The sequence below is a fragment of the Lonchura striata genome, chromosome 6, assembly GCF_046129695.1.
Source record: "Lonchura striata isolate bLonStr1 chromosome 6, bLonStr1.mat, whole genome shotgun sequence".
Classification (NCBI taxonomy): domain Eukaryota; kingdom Metazoa; phylum Chordata; class Aves; order Passeriformes; family Estrildidae; genus Lonchura; species Lonchura striata.
In genome coordinates, this window is record NC_134608.1 from 34,505,740 (window position 1) to 34,521,362 (window position 15,623).

The 15,623-nt window shown below is 41.8% G+C and overlaps 1 protein-coding gene across 1 annotated transcript in view; it reads left to right on the forward strand.

The window, feature by feature from the left end:
• TTC9 (tetratricopeptide repeat domain 9) overlaps positions 1-15,623 on the forward strand; it is a 36,540-nt gene that overhangs the window by 10,596 nt on the left and 10,321 nt on the right. The window contains exon 2 of the mRNA XM_021540770.3: positions 11,150-11,332. Coding sequence (XP_021396445.1) covers positions 11,150-11,332 — 183 coding nt within the window. The remainder of the gene's footprint in view (positions 1-11,149; positions 11,333-15,623) is intronic.

The following is a 15,623-nucleotide window of genomic DNA, read 5'->3' on the forward strand; positions in this document are numbered from 1 at the left end:
TGGTTTATGAAGACTTTGGGAACAATCTGAGATTTTTACCTGAAGCACTTTGCCACAACTTATATTAAAAAGCAAACATCTTATTAGAGGACTAGTTTATGCTTCTGCATAGTTCAAACCCTGACTTTTTCAAGCAAATAATATTCTGAATCATCCCTCTGGTCTTTAGTTTATTCATTTTCAGCCTGATTTCCGAAGGAAATGAGTCATAAGTACATATGTTTTCTGCTGTCTGCCTGTCAGTCCCCTCTCGGTAACTTTCAAACCTGTTGGCCAGCTTGATTTGATAGGAAGGGAGATATATCAATGATACTAAACTAATATGATATAAATGGAAGATAGGGAAGAAGCAGGGACATTAGAGGCTCAATTGCATGACAGGTGATGCTTTAACTGCCTCTATGTGGCCTATCAAAGCTCAGGCAGGTGACAGCCTGGCACATGCAGGGTTAGTTTGCTGTTGCTGACAAATCACTCTTCTCAGTAAGTTTGTTTAATGCATTTTTAAGGAAAATAATGGTGAGAACTTTGTTTTATACCTCTGTTCAGTTAGTTAGAAAACGGTTAACTTTTGATTTGCCTCTTTGATTCTGTCAGTTGTTTTCTCCATCCCTCCCACAAAGGCATAAAGGTTTCTCTCTGTTTCAAAGCATCATTAAAATGAAAAAGCTTTGGGCTATACTGGACCTGGATAAAACATATGAATGAGTAATTAATTTAATGAAGAAAATATTCCTCCACATTTGACATCTCCATCTTGCTAGATGAATCTTTTCAGCTAGGGAGAGTTCAAGGAAAATCTAAAATCATTTCAGTCCCAATCAATTTTACATGGTAGGCCTGCTCTCCCTACTCTTAGCAGACTCTGCAATAGTCTGTCCTGGGAGGTGAACCGTGAGCCACCACAGGGCACAGCACACAGATGTTATCTAGCCACATCATTGTGCCTTGTTCGTGGTACAGCATAAAGTGCTAGCTTTCATCCCAAACTGAGCATGCTGCAGTAAGCCAGGCTTGAGGCCATCATGGCACGCACAACTGTCTGTGACTTCACTGGAGAGCCTTCATGCTGTTCCAGCTGCATTTCACAGTACTGCTATCAGTTGTTTGACCTACTATGAGCAAAGGATGCAATTCTCTTCAGTAGACAAAGCAGCTTGAAATCCCTCATGTCCTCCAAAGTGCTTCCTTATTTACAGAAGGCCTGCTTGTCTCATATGGGTTTTGAAAAAATACCATAATTCCATTAAGACCTTAATTTCAGTGTTTAATATATTCCAGTAAGAATTATAAATATTTGATAGCATTTGTTGGAGTTGACTGCTGCTGAACACCAGACATTTACTAGATGGTTGTCTGCTGCTGCTGGTAAAATTCTGTGTTCTTTTCCCTTGTGAAAACAAGTCAAGAGACAAGATTCCTTCAGTGAGTGTCAATAGGAACAGGAGCCCAGAGAAGGAAAGGGTACAGTGTAGAGAAGGTGCCACAGTGAGAAAGTAAAGCAACACAAGGTGAGCAAAAGCAAACAGCAACAAAGAGGCAGAGGAATAAATAGCAACTGGAACAGATCTGAAGGCCAAGCATGTCTAGTTGACTGGACTAGACTGAATTAGATCAGCACTGATTCTAAAAGATGAAGACAGGTCAAAGGCTACTAGATATTCATAGAGGAGGAAACCTCCAGGGTGTTTAACCTGGCAGATCAACAACAGCCTTCGCAAAAACAAACAGAAGGAACTTCCATCTCTTCTAATATGGCTGCAGTAGGAGCTATTACAGAATAGAATTTATTTTTAGAATTTATAGAATTCTATAATTTAGACTTTATAGAGTCAAAATGTCATAGTAGTTAAAACTTGACTGAATCTCTTGCTCTATCAGTGCTTTGATAAGACTTTGCTCCCACCTCTCCTGGCTGAGAAAAACGAAGGAGCAATATGAAGATCATCTCCATGTGAAGCTTTTTATTTTAGTAAAATAAAGATTTGCTGGTACACAATCAGAGGCAGATTTTGGCTTCAGAAAGTTCTTATTTGCTTGAAGTCTGGATTTTAACTACTGCTTTAATATGACCACTGCTAATATTTTTCAGTAACCCTCTGATTTTGAGTTGAAGGACTAGTAACTATCGGAAGTGGTAGGCCAAAATACTCTTACAAAACATAAGCTATGGGGATCAGATGAAAAGTTGGCTGAAATTCCTTGTTTCTCAAAGCCTTGGCCCTTTGAAGAAAAACTGCAGTATTATGTCACTGAATTTGTGACAAAAAGGAAGGTAAAATCACCACAAACTTATGTTACAGTAGCTTAAGAATCGTCATACAGAAATAATGAACACTTTTAAATAGGCTCTTCAGACCTACAGAAGTGTGAGGTAGTGGAATATAAACACATGGCAAAGGTTAGCAGTCATGCCAGCCGTTCTTAAATGCTTGCCTGTTCCCATGTCTGGCCAGGATGTTGCTTTGACATCCTCCAACAGGACCTTCTGGTAGGAATTAGAACTAAATGGCAGCTGTCAAGGGCAACCCAGGATTGTTCATGCTCTGAGTGTTCAGGACAATCAAGAATGGCACTGAAGAGGCTTCTACCCATACCCATGGGTGGTACAAGTGTACAGACAGATATGACATATCCCAAGTAACATTTGCTTAAGCTGTTTTAAGTATTTGCAAAGCTATGAATCTTCACAATTTTCCCAAGCAGTCTCTTTCAAAGGTTTACTCTTTTCACTGTTACAGTTTTTCCTAGCTGAAATATAAGACCTCTTTTTACTTTCTGAGTAAAAGGAGAACAGGTAGTTTCCTGGTTATAACCTTATTTGCATTTGAGTTGCTTTTTTTTCTTTTTATGTGGATGAATAGGGTTAGCCTCTCTTCCCTCACTGTTTTGGTGAGGCCCTGTCCTCTCTAGACCACTTGTTATTGTCAGGGTCCTCCTGTGGATTTTCAGCAGAATTACTTTCCACATACCTGTTCCTCTGCTTGACTTACACAGTGAGGTCTTTTCCTGCATATCTATAGGACCTTTAACTTGCCGCTGTCGAATTGCATCCTGTTTTTATCAGAACGCCGCCACCAATTTGTGGAGATCCTTTGGAATCCTGCCCCTACCTTCCAACAGATACCAGCTACTCACATCTAGAAGTTATCTGCTAATTGACAAGACAGTCTGCAGCCTGTCATTTAGGTCTGTATTGACTATACCAAATACCATGGGACCTAGGACACATCAGTGCAAACTCTACTTAATGTTGCCTTTTGTTTTGTTAACAGAAATAAGTCTATTCATTTAGATTATGCACTTTTAACCTGCTTAAGAAAATATACTAAAATTTGTCATTTGACTAGCATAAAAGCCAAGATATCTATTGTTTTTCCTTTATCTTCAAGATTGATCATCCTATCACAGACTGAAGTTAAACTGATCTGTTCTGACAGCTCATATTAGTCCTAGGGTAGCTGCCAGCCACAAAAGCCTGACACACCGACTCAGTAGCTCCTTTGAGAAGTACTAAATACCTTTTAATGTGTATTATGGTGGAAACACCAGCATACTTTTGGAATTATGAAGTCAGGATCTTTCTTGAAGAGGTAAGAAGGACTCAGGAGCAGCAGATAACTGAAAGAGACCGTGCTAGTATTGGAAGGAAAGCATTGCCAGGATGGCAGGAGAGGGGGGGAACAGTTGGTGTCTGTTCACAAATTGAGTGAGGCTGAGAGGAAGGGGAAGGCTATTTAGAAGAGGTGGCTCACTTTGGGCCCTACAAACATTTGTGGATCCACACTTCATTTAGCATTAATCCCTCCCTATGGAGAGAGGCAACCTGTCATACAGTTTGGATTTTAATTTTCCACCCATTTCCCTGCAAGCAGAAGCATACGGGTATGTTTAGGCCTTTTTGGTACCTGGAGAGGAATAAATGAGAGCCACTGGCTGGAAAGTTGTACTGTCATTACGCTATTCCCTTTTCATCCCATTAAGGTTGTCTGGGAACTAGGAGTCAGATGATCAGATTATTGTCAGACATTATCAAGCTGTCTATAATTAGCTTTTTATTGGTGAGAAGCCAGAAAATTCTCTTTGTTTGCAAGCTTGGACTATAGAGAAAGAAGACAAATATTTAATGGAAGAGATTGTTTGGAAACTGTAGATCCTAATTAATGTCTCAGTCTAGTAGGGAAACTGCATGCAGCATTTCTCTGAAAAAAAATAGATATTTTAAGCATCCTCTTTTGAGGAATGCTGGTTTGCATTCTTGAAAGGCACAGCACACATGGAGTTCTGTGGAGATATGGATGCTTTTCTCAGTTCCTCTACTACAGGCTTCTTACATTCACACATTATATGGCTCCTTTTAGTGACAATCTATTGAAAATTTAACACATGTTAAAACATAGGTTAAAGCTTGGGCTGTGCCTTCTACATGTAGCCTGTGCAGTTTACAAACTCAAGATCAATAAATCCAGAGAAATTTGGATAAGCATTCCAGTAGCCAGTTCTTTTTATGCTGTATATTAAAATTACAGTATTTAAGTCCAAGGTGACTTTCAATCTAAAATAACCCTTTACATTTTTTGTGAGTCACATGTTACCTGATTTATTTTAGAAGTTAATTATATTCAAATTACTAACACATGACTGGCATTTTCAGTCTCATATAGTAATGGTATCCATTTTAATTCTTCCAGTGAACATTATGGACTCCATGTGCTTTTTGTCAACACCATTTACACAGTCTGCAGCAAACAGAGATTAATGATACATGCATTAGTGGCATAGTTAGTAGGTTGCTGTCTAATCCAGGACAAATATTTTTTCTTTCCACACCCCCTATGTCCCTGATACCTCCTGTTTGATTTGGGTTTTGTCATTGTTATTATTGTTATAGTCCAATAATTTCTCTTCCCAAAAATGCTTAAACTAGAACTTACCACTATCATGTTTTCTCTTTTCTGAGGGAAAGCATCACCATGGAGGATACCAAGGCTTCTAAAATACAGGACTCTCTTAGTCTGCCCTGTTATTTTGAGTCTTAAAGAGATGTGAGAACAAAGCCTGTTCAATGATATATGAAGGTCTTAATCAAATGTCTGAATAAAATCCTGAAGGAATTATATTAAAGTATCAATCATGTTTCCCAAAGTAGAACCCCAGATCAAGAATAGGAACCATCTTCCTGCAATTAAATAGATTTTAAGTGAACTGCTAGCTGCCATACTTAAGGTGAGATCATATCCGAAAGCAAAGTATTTTGCAGAGTTTAATTGTGGTTATTTCTGGGAATGACACTGTCAATTTATTAAATACAGGTTGAGTTTGTAGTGGCTGGAGTACATAGCACTTGCTAAAGAGGAACAATTCACGTATGTTGTTAAACTGAAGTGGTGGAGTCAAGAATAAATACAGTAAAGAGGGAAGATCCACTTCAGGTTTAAGGTAATTAGTTTAGCTACTTTAGGTTTCAGTAATTAGTTTTAGCTATTTCTCTCTGCATTGCAAATAAACAAATCAATACAGGCTGTTTTTTCCTTCTAAGGGTTGAAAATAAAGGTTGTTTGGATTCAAACCTTATATATACCTTTCTGCACAGGTATATAAGAGTGGTATTCAAACCTTATATATACCTTTCTGCACAGGTATATAAGAGTGGTTCAACCACATGACTTATCATTAACTCTTGTACAGGACACCTACTCCAGTCTCCAGGGAATGCTTGCAAGGTCAGCCTTTCAGCAGTGCTGGTTAGTGTCCCTTGGTGATATCCCAGCATAGAAAAAGGTGATTCAGAGCGGGAATGTGACTGTGGTTAAGGGATCTGCTAGAGATGCTGCTGCCATACACATACTGCAATACAGCTAGGGAGACTGGTTTCTTCTGCCTGTATTTCACTGCTATAAATGCTCCACTTTGTCTCCAGGCTGGCTGCACTGTGTACTATGTCCTTAGCACATTGCCCCAAACTCTTAGCTTCACCTCTCCACCCAGACTTTACCTTCTTAATAGACCTCAGCTCTCACTCATACACTGCTTTCACCAGAAACCCCTTTCTGTGCCTCTGCCCCTTCATCTTTCTGTTATAACTGAAGCAACACCTCTTAGCTTGGTTTCCACTTTCTGCTCTTTATCCCTGTGACCACTGAGCCAAAATGAGGATTTTTATGATCTCAAAGTTTTCAGATCACAACATTTTTCTGGATCAGATTGTGCCCAGGGTGGACTGAATATTCAAAGGGTTTGGGTATCAGATTCTAAAGCATACCTCTACAGAGTACTGTATGCAGTACCATACTGATTTTTATTTTCAGAAGGTTGCCAGTTGGCCAGCTCAAGATTACCTTGGGGATAACAGAAGGCACTTGCTTGACACAAAGGATATCTGCCAGATTTCTGTTTGCAAAGCCAAATGATGAGGGCATGAGATGCATTCAAAGATGCAGTCACCAGAGATATTTAACAAGTGAAAAATAAGCTGTGTTTCCCTAGACTGTTTTTCAAAAATACCTGAACAGTCTTGTCTGACATTTTCCAAAAGCAGATATCAAAGGCGGATATTGCACGTGGAATATTTTAGGTCATAAACTTAAAAGATCAGCAAAGTTATAAGTAGCTGACTCTCAGTGAAAGGCACAAGAAAATCCTAAAAATAGGCAATGGTACCAGCTTACCTGAGTGAAAGCAAACAAAACAGGAGTTTGTGAAACATGAGTTTGCAACCCAAGATTTTCCTGTAAGGCAAAGGCATTTTCATCTCCATTGAGCCCTTGCTGAGCCCAAGGAACATGCCACAGGGTAGGGATGCTTACACAGCCCTAATACTGCTTGCACATTAACTCAGCCCACTCTCTTAAGTGTTCTGTAACATGGATAGACCTTGAGCTTTACCTACAATGGGAATTTAGCCCCTGCTGTAAAAAGTGTCTGGACAATTGCTCCGGAATGAAGATTTGCCCTTTGGTGAAAATTCCCAGCTAAGCAAATCTCTTGATGTTGTTGTTCAAAATCTCCATGTTAAAGCCTGGACATACTACTTCCAGACTTAGTTTTTAGCTCAGCCAAAATTAGAAGCCAAAAGTTAGGGCCAAACTGAGGTTTTTGTATAACCTGCAGAGGTATTCTCACAGAAGAGGTTTATGTAGTAAGATGCTAACTGACAGCACTTTCAGTTGAACTTCATTTTGAGGGTTCAGAGAATAGCTGTAGAAGTAAGGAAAGCTGAAAAAATAAGGTTTTTTTCATATGAAATTCCAGATGCCACTTTATACAAGGTAATAAAGAGAAGATGAAGGACTTGATCAGAGTCTCAAAGTACCAACACAACAAGGATACATAGGCTTTTCAAAGGCTAGCAAATTGAAGCTAAACAAAAATCAGTATAGAAATGTAGTGATGCTTCCTAAACAATTGAAGTCATTAGCCTTTGGAATAAAAAAGCTGTCATGGATCCCTTCTCACTAGTACCTTTCAAGCCTGGATAGCGTCCTGAAAGATACACTGAAATTCAAAATTATTTCAGGGTGGAATAAAGTAGAATCCAAACCCCTCAATTGCTGAGATATTAGTTACAACTTCCCATCATTGCTCACCACAGCTGCTGGTAAATGTTAAAGGTGTAGATGTATTTTGGCTCCACAGGTGTTTTAATCTTTGTTTTGCTCAACCTTGTGCTGAACAGGGCTTTACAAACTAGCTCACTTATCTACTGGCACCAGATCCGTACTGCACCTCTAAAATGGAGCTGGTTGGCATAGATTTGAATCCATTAATTAAAATGTACAAATCTAGGCTTAACATTACTCTTGTTAAGAAAAACAGACAAATTTTCTATTTCCTTGCTTAAACATCAGCAGTCAGTTGGGAAGCATGATGGACAGGGCCCCTCCTCTGGAGCTAATAGCGTTAACCTTCTCCCTGTTCCCAAGGCACATTACACCCAATAGGTTCAAGATGGGTTTTATTTTATTTGATTTTATTTTGCAGCAGATGGGGATTCTTCATCACTAGGTGACATACACAGGCTTAAAAGTTGAGAATTACTTATTGCTTAAACTGACACAATAAATTAACTGCCAAATTGAGAATGATAACCAAATATGATGGATAACCATCATATGCTGCTGGAAGCAGGGTAAGCAACCTTTTTGAGTAGGGGAGATGGAATCATCAGGTGCTGTATTACCATGACAACAAGACCTGAAGGGAATGGGCAACTATAGTTTGCCTCTCCAAGTAAAGAGCACCCTTCTAATCACCAGAGAGTTACTAGAGCTGATGCAGTGTAGGATCAAGCTCATTCCGTTTCAAGAAAGCAGGAGGATGATCTGGATAAACCTCTATATTTGGTCTCTCTGAGTGAGCTCTGTTCCTCAGAGGGATTCACTGGGGGCCTATATGAACTTAGAAGTTCATATAGGTGATAAGGTGTTTGATGTGGCAAAGAAACACTCCCAGCCAGGTTACATGGCTGTTTAGGAAAACAACATGTTTTCAAAACAATTCTCCCATGACTGAATGAGGTAAGAAGTACAAAGATTCCATGTCTCCTCCATTTCTGAAAGCTGAATTACTAACAGCCTCAATATTTTTGTTGGATCACAGTAGATTAAGATCATTTCAGGCCACTAAGAACTGGAAACACGCATGTCTAAATATTTATAAGGGAGTTACTCCCTTCAAGTTCATTTCCAACAGCTGCTTCCAACACTGGCTCTCCAAGTGGCCAGCTCTTCTAGCAGAACTGCTTCCTGCACATCCATCTGCTCTGTTTGTTCAGATAAACACACGTCTCTCCTGCTGGCCATGTGGTGCTGACTTCTCCCCACCACGTGCACAGTTAGCGGGGATGCCCTGCAGAAGCTTTACTGTGAGTATGAGTCACAGAAAGAACCCAGCTGGATATCTGGAAACCCATTTGGGTTTTGAATTAGCAGGATGTGGGAGAGTTTTTCTTCTCTTTTCAATGAATACGTGAAGAAAGTACAGTATGGAATTACTGAGTTAATATACATGAATAGACCACCTGTCATTTTTCCCAGAGTAATTTCTGTGACTCTCACTGGAAATACCAAGTAGCAAATGAACAGAGAAACTGAAATCCACCCCCTAGTTGCTCTGAAAGGCAATTCTACAGAACGTGAAAAGCTGGCTCAGATTGGCAGTGTGCAGAAAGCTATTGCTGCTGCTATACATGTTACTGGTCAGCAGATAAACAAAGCAATCCTGTTTCCAGGGAAGTGAAGCCAGCAGTAAATTTACACAGCCATCTTTTCAATAGCTTTAAAAAAATAAAGAAAAACAAGGCACAGTCATTTCAAGCTCCATTAGAAACAGAGTGAGAAAAATCAATGTGTGACAAATAGGAAGGGACAAACTCTGGATAAGGAAATGCCACTAAGGGTTTAGATATATATGTGTTTTTTAACTGGCAATCAAATAACAAATCAGAATCTTTCAAAATACCTATGTACATAATGGCAGGAGCTGTTAGAATGTATTGACATTCCATTATTAAAGCAAATGGGACAAAGCTCTTGTTAGTAATGGCTCTGTCATGTAAACAATGTACCTGCAGTGGGACTAATTCTGCAGTCCTTGTTAAATACATCTCTAGCAAAAGTGCTCCGATGGTAAAAGCCTGTTTATGATTTGTTCCCAGTAAACTGTTTAAGTTTGAAGGTGTTCTTGGGTTAGAAATGTATTCTATCCACATTAAGTGATCGTGGATTTGGACTAATTTAGGTTGGAAGGAAGCTCTGGAGGTCATCTAGCCAGACTCCTTCTCATGAAGTAAAGTGTGATACAGAAAGGGTTGTAGGGCTTACTCTAAGGGGTGTGGGAAAAGGGGGTGAAGAAGTGTGTCGTATTTCTGACCCAGCACCATATCCTCTCAGCTGCAGTTACCATGCAAGAAATGAAGTCTGGCTGTTCATTGGTGATGCCTGACCTGTGATGACTTGGATTTCCAGGAGCACTGAGCCTCCTCCTTGCCAGAGACATGCTGAGTAACACCACCTGCCATGGGAAATTTCTCCCCATGCCCTGGCACTTGACACTGCAAGCCTCTGAACTGATCCTTGCAGTGGCATTCTGCATTCCTTCCCCAAATTGTGTCATTCTCAAAGTTGCCTTGGATTGCAGCACTAGATGGGCTTGTGTTGCAGCACAACTTTATTTCCCTGGAACTTGACTGCACTATGTCCTATTCTTGTCAGTGTTCCCCGAGCCATTCTTAATGCTCGGGTCACCTGTATGAAGTTTAGCCCACTGGAGTAAGCATTACAGAAAGCCATGAGCATGACTGTAAAGTGTGGCTCAGGGATCTTCCCCTTTCCTCTTTATTTCACTCCTAGTTTTGGGAAACTCACAATTGGCATTTTCTTCACCTCCTAGACATTTATGCAACAATTGTCCTTCAGCACACAGAACCCTCAGCATGTTGATTTTTTACTGTTTGCCTTTTCCTTTAGGGAGTCGGCAGAACACATCTCTGGGAATGAAGTTGTGTTGCAGTGCTTAGCAGAAAGCAGGCACCATAACACATTTGTTCCCTGTACTCCAACTCCAGGTGTCTCTGGTTTGCTGACAGCACATTCCAGCAGGGCAGAACCCCTTGTTGTTTCCTACAGCAAAACTCTGTACAGGATTTCCTGGATAAAAGGCAGTTACATATTATTTTTAAACCTAGGAGCCTTGGATTAAGCCAAATATGAAGTCTGATCCAATTTGTCCCTCGTTTTCCTTGTTGGATAACTGTTACTCTGCCTTTTTTGTACTTTTCAGAGCTCCAGCCCTCAGTCCGGGAAGCTATTTCACAACAAATTAAGCCAGGCACTGCCATGAGATTGTGTGGCATTCCAGAGCTGTGGAGGGGTGTTTACATTCTCCCTCTCTGCCCCAGTGTTTCACTGTCTATGTGTCTCCCGGGAGTAAACACAATCCCTTTGTTTTGCAATGCCAAAAATAGAAGCATTGGTATTTAAATTACGAACAATTGGGTTTGGCAAACAATCCCTTTCTGAATCACGGGGCTGAGTCATTTCCCTCACCTAAGCTGCTCTCCTCTGCACATTGCAAGAGCAGGGGGAACTCCATCCAGCACTAATGTTTTCCTGTCTGTCTGTATGTCTGCCATATTCCCTATGCCCTGCAGCCTGCCTGCTCCAGGCCGAGCTGGTGAATTACGAGCGGGTCAAGGAGTACTGCCTCAAAGTGCTGCAGAAGGAAGGCGAGAACTTCAAGGCACTCTATCGATCGGGAGTGGCATTTTACCACTTGGGTGACTTCAACAAGGCCCTCTACTACCTGAAAGAAGCAAGATCCCGCCAGCCAACAGGTATGGGGAAGGGAGCAGGGATGTGGCTTTGCACTGAGTGCTTTTGTATTTCTTACCATGAGATGTCTTCTGTCCTTGACCTGATTGTGTTGATTTCCACAGGGATGAGCATGCATGACTCACTGCATGCCCTTGCCTGGACTCCCCTTCAAGCACTCGTGGGTAGTGCAGCAAGACTGCAGTGCCCAAGATTAACTGCTGCCAAGGCTGCAGCATGACCTGGAAGAAGACAGTATTGCTGGAATGCTGTTGGTGTGGAGAGGATCCTCCCTCTTTTTTCCTCACTAACTTATTTTTGAATAAAAAGCAGGGCAGGGAAAGAGTGTACCCCAACCATTAAATTTTCTGACTCTTTCTGAAAAAAAGCTTGTTCCCCTTAGCAATGCCAGGAGACTATTTGTCATCTTCAGTAGCCTTCTGCCATCTCAATAAAGGGTTAGTATTCTGCTTTGGTCAAGGAGACAGACATTTACCCACAAAGCATTCATCAGGATGCTTCAGCTTCTGCCATGAAATCAGCCAATTCCTGGTTAAGTATCTGTCATCCATCTGTCAAAACCATACAGTTCATTTGGGGACAGCAATGAAATTATATATCCAAACGATTGAGCCTTGCCAGAGCAATCATCTCCATGCTAACCTGCCCAGCCTCAGAAGGTGGGTGAAAGGTCAGAGGGTGAGGCAGAGATGATGCTATTATTTTTCAGAAATCATAGGGAGATAAAACAACACTGTGGTTTTAAACAGAAAAGAATTATGTAGAACTCAAAGAATTTCAAGAAAGTAAAATGGAAGCCATGTGCAAAGAAAATCCTACAGGCCAGCTCTTCATATGAATCTGAGAGGAAAGAGTGAGAACTGGGTGGGAAAGAGGGGCAAGCCTGGGTCCTGGTGGAGCATGGTGGAGCTGATATTCATTGAACTAGAGGAGGGAAGGGAGGTTGTTGGAGCTGGCTGTGCTTGATGTCCTACAGGCATTGGCCTTGTAGGGCTCCTGCAGTGGCTGTGCCCTAGAGGACCATCAGGGAGGGTGTGTATGGGAGTGTGCTAGGATCTCCTTCCTCTTCCACCTCCCCTAAGGGTGCTTGGTCCCATCTGCTGGGCTTGGCCATGGGCTCCGGGCAGTCTGACAGCACAGCTGTGCACCCCACACTCCCAGAGCAAATGTGTTTCAAAGCTCAGTTTAGCTTATTTTAGTTCACAGTGTGCCCTTCTGCTTTCAGCCCTTGCCAGAATCAGGAAATGGAGAAGCATATGCAGGAGAAAAGTAGTCAGTGGAAAATAAGTTATCCTAACCTTGAAGTTTTGACTAGACTCAAATGTGAAAAATTTCTTTTAGCTGAATGACTTAGCTTCCATTTTTCAAATATGTGTTTCTGTGCTCCCTTACCACCCCCCTCCTCATGAAACTATTTATTTGGTATTCCTTATTGCTTCTTGAAATAAATACTAATTTATTCAACAGCAACAACTTCAAATACCACTTGCTACAAAAATATACCAGAAAGTGTCCCTAAAGGCCCTTAATGTATACAAAACCCAGTTCTGGCCTTCATCTCTGCATCAAACTCTTTCCTGTTATTTGTAGACCATTCAAGGCTGTTGTTCCACTGTTTTATTTATGATTATGGAAAGCTTGAAGGGCATTCAGGGGGAAAGAATTGAATATGTACAGTAAGAAAGGATGTGGCTGTTAAAACACAGTAATAGGAATCAGGTAGCACTATCAAGAATTATCATGTGACCTGGAATAAGTCAGTGTTTCCACTTTAAATGTCTCCATCTGCAAAGTGTGATTGTTTTCCTTTATCTGAGGTTTCACCAGGCTCACTGGTTATTATTGCAGTCATGTTCTGTGTGTTCTTTTTTTTTTCTAATAAGGAATGTTTTTGGCACAAATCACTGGCAGTTGCTCTCTTTGATGGGAGAGCTTTTGAATGGTAAAGAGGAATTAGTTAGCAAAGGGGTTTAGTGTTCTAAAGGGCTGTCAGCACAGCAGATCCCTTATGGCTATTCACTATCTGCCCAGGGTGAAGGAAGATTGGATTTGGCCTGATTTCTTGTGCCACTTCCAAATAAAAATCACAAAAGCAGATTGAAATAACAGAAGATAGCTGTATAACCCTCCTACTAAGGGGGAGGGAAGCTGTTAAGTCATGTAAAGCATGCATGGACCCTCCGTGAGCTTTGTGTCCAGAGGTTGGTGCAGGACAGGCAGCCAAACATACACCTTGCTGCAAGCCTTGTTCAGCCCTCTCCCACTGGGGCTGCATTGTCAGGGTAGGGAATGACTGGGATTGAGATGAGATCATCAGCTGGGAATGGCCTGGTAATGTCAAACAGTGGTCCCTGCTATCCCCGTGCTGGGAGCCCATGGTCAGATGTCCTGCGGGCCGCCCGGACCAGACGGTTTTTGTGCTGTGCAGCGTGGGCTCACGGCTGCACTCAGGCACTGCCTTCCTGCACCCCTGCAACTCAGAAATCCTGGGAACAAAACCCAGGCCATGGTATCTGCACAGCAGATAAGCAACTGGGCTCTACAGGGGAAGCAGAAATTACCTTTAAAATAGCATTAGGCCACTCTGCAGAGAGACACAGGCACAGTGGTAAGGAGCTCTAGCAGTACTGTTTTGCATGGGTGTGACCCCTTATCTGAGTTGTTCTGACTTATTTCCACATCAGTCAATGGGGATAATTTCTTCTCCACTGAGAGATCAGTGGATCTGTCTTCTCATTAACATTTCCATATGCCTTTGACATACTTCTGCAGGTAGAGCTAGTATGGTGCAATACTATTTGGTAGAAAAAACTTAACAAAGACGGGGCTCCACTCTTAAACAGGGTGCTGCTCTCATTATTTTTCCTTGGTAAAATAATGGCCCTCACAAAGAAAGTAAAACATGCCAAAACCAGCCTGAGGCATCTATAAGTAGCTTGCAATGAGAGTGTCAACCACCCTCGGTCAGGCTACACATTATTTTGCCCATGGCTTCCTAGGCATATGGAAATCTCCCAGGTGAGTGAAGCTGTGCCATCAGCAGTCACCTTACCTAAAAGCCAAAGCTTGGAAACAAAGAGGCTGGCAGTTTTTCCCAGTTATGAGCCCACCTTTTCCCCCTCAGTGAGATGCTGAGTCCCTGCAGGCTCAGGCAGGTGTGAATTCCTGACATGCCCAAGGAGTTATCCCTTCTCACCTGCACCAGGCAGGCATTCCAAGCGTGTACCTTAGTGGTGAGGATGTGTATCCAGAGCACAGCCCATTGGAACCCAGAAGAGCACAGAACATAGGTCACAGCACAGCAGGACCATGCTCAGGCTGTGTGTCCTGCCCCACATTAATTTCATTTTAAGTCAGCTAACTGCACTAATTTCATTTTAAGCCTAAAATTCAGGACTACCCCCTCAACTGAATTTCTTCATTCCAGGAGGCTGCACAATTGAAACAATTCTGGTTTTTGAAAAGCTGCTTTAAAATTTGCTGGGCTGGAAAGAAGTGCTAATGCATAAACAGCCCACAATGCTAGTTGACAGAAGTAACAGCAGAATTCTTAGCTCGTTAAAATTATCCCAAACGGGTCAAGGAGCTTAGTCATCGAATCTCACCCTCTGGAGTGCCTAGGACAATGTAGTTGAATCTGCAGAAGACTCAGCAGGGAGACTCACCTCACCAGAGACAATTTGAGAAGTCACAACAGCATGGCCATGGCCCACAGATACCCTGTGGCATGTTCGTGGATAGGGATAGCTCTGTGTGGCAAGAGACTGATCTGTCTGGCACTGATGCAGCACTAGCAGAGGGCACAACAGAGATGTCCTCATCTTTAAAGGAAGCTTTGCACCCACAACTGCTTTGGGGGGTGCAATACCCATACTCACTAGTGCTGGGCATGTTCCCAGTAATTTGTTCATCACTTTGAAAGCTGAAGCACTTCTCATTTCCCTAGCTGGTGTGGAACACTTTGCAGTTTGAATGAGGAGGAGATGAGATTGCCCTCTGGACTGCATTGCACTTCTGATTGGTGTCTGAGGATCTAATAACTTCAGTGGACTAAGCTGACCCTGGCTGGCTGTCAGAGCGAGGCTCTGAGCAAATAACTATTTTTCAGTCAATTCAGAAATGAAAGTAGCTGTGTTTTTACTTGCTTGCTTCTGGTACTACATGGCTTTTGCCATTTTGTGGGTGCCATGAGTGTGTGAAGTTATTGTCATGATAGAAATCAGTTTGGTTTAAGAGAGGATTGACCATGACTGCAGAATCATTGGCTCTGTCTGGAGACACATGCTCATTTAG